Source organism: Penaeus monodon, chromosome 24, assembly GCF_015228065.2.
Source record: "Penaeus monodon isolate SGIC_2016 chromosome 24, NSTDA_Pmon_1, whole genome shotgun sequence".
Classification (NCBI taxonomy): Eukaryota; Metazoa; Arthropoda; class Malacostraca; order Decapoda; family Penaeidae; genus Penaeus; species Penaeus monodon.
This window is the reverse complement of record NC_051409.1, coordinates 35,899,670-35,900,314: the sequence shown is the minus strand read 5'-3', so window position 1 is coordinate 35,900,314 and position 645 is coordinate 35,899,670. Positions and strand designations below refer to the sequence as shown.

At 48.2% G+C, this 645-nt stretch overlaps 1 protein-coding gene across 2 annotated transcripts in view; it reads left to right on the top strand.

The window, feature by feature from the left end:
* LOC119589014 overlaps positions 1-645 on the top strand; it is an 8,211-nt gene that overhangs the window by 3,387 nt on the left and 4,179 nt on the right. For both annotated transcript variants that reach the window (XM_037937607.1, XM_037937606.1), the window contains exon 7: positions 48-277. In XM_037937607.1, coding sequence (XP_037793535.1) covers positions 48-277 — 230 coding nt within the window. The remainder of the gene's footprint in view (positions 1-47; positions 278-645) is intronic.

Sequence of the window (645 nt, the reverse complement as noted above, 5' to 3'; positions counted from 1 at the left end):
CCCAGTGGCCACACCATAACACAACAGTCGCCCAACGCCGTCTCCAGGTACCACCCAACACGACCTTCTGTGGTTTGAGAACGAAGGAACAGGCTTCAGCGAGGGGTGGAAGGAGCACCTGATAGCCAGCGACGGGCCAGACATCCACTTCGACATGGTGACCCTCAGCGCCGGCGGGAGAGACTACAACTGCATCATCGCTGGCGAGTTTTTCAGCGAGAGGATTTCTATCTATTGGACGGAGAGCGAGGTCGACGATTGGAGTGACCCGACGCTGGTGGGGTTTCCCTTTTGCTTTCTGTTTCTGTGGGGTCTCTTGTGGTTTCTTCTGGTCTCTCTTTTGTGGTTTCGTTTGGTCTTTGTGGTTTCCTTTGTTCTTCTCTTTTGTGGTTTCTTTTGGTTTCTAGTTTTGTGGTTTCTTTTGGTTCTCTTTTGTGGTTTGTTTTGGTTTCTCTTTTGTGGTTTGTTTTGGTCTCTCTTTGTCTCTTGTGGTCTCCTTGGTCTCTTTGATCTCTCTTTGTGGTCTCATTATGTCTATTGTGGTCTGTATTTGGTCTCTTTCTGTGGTGTTTCTTTGGTCTCCTTTTATGGTCTCTGGTTTCTCTTTGGTCACTTTTTTGTGGTCCCTTTGTTCCCTTTGTGGTC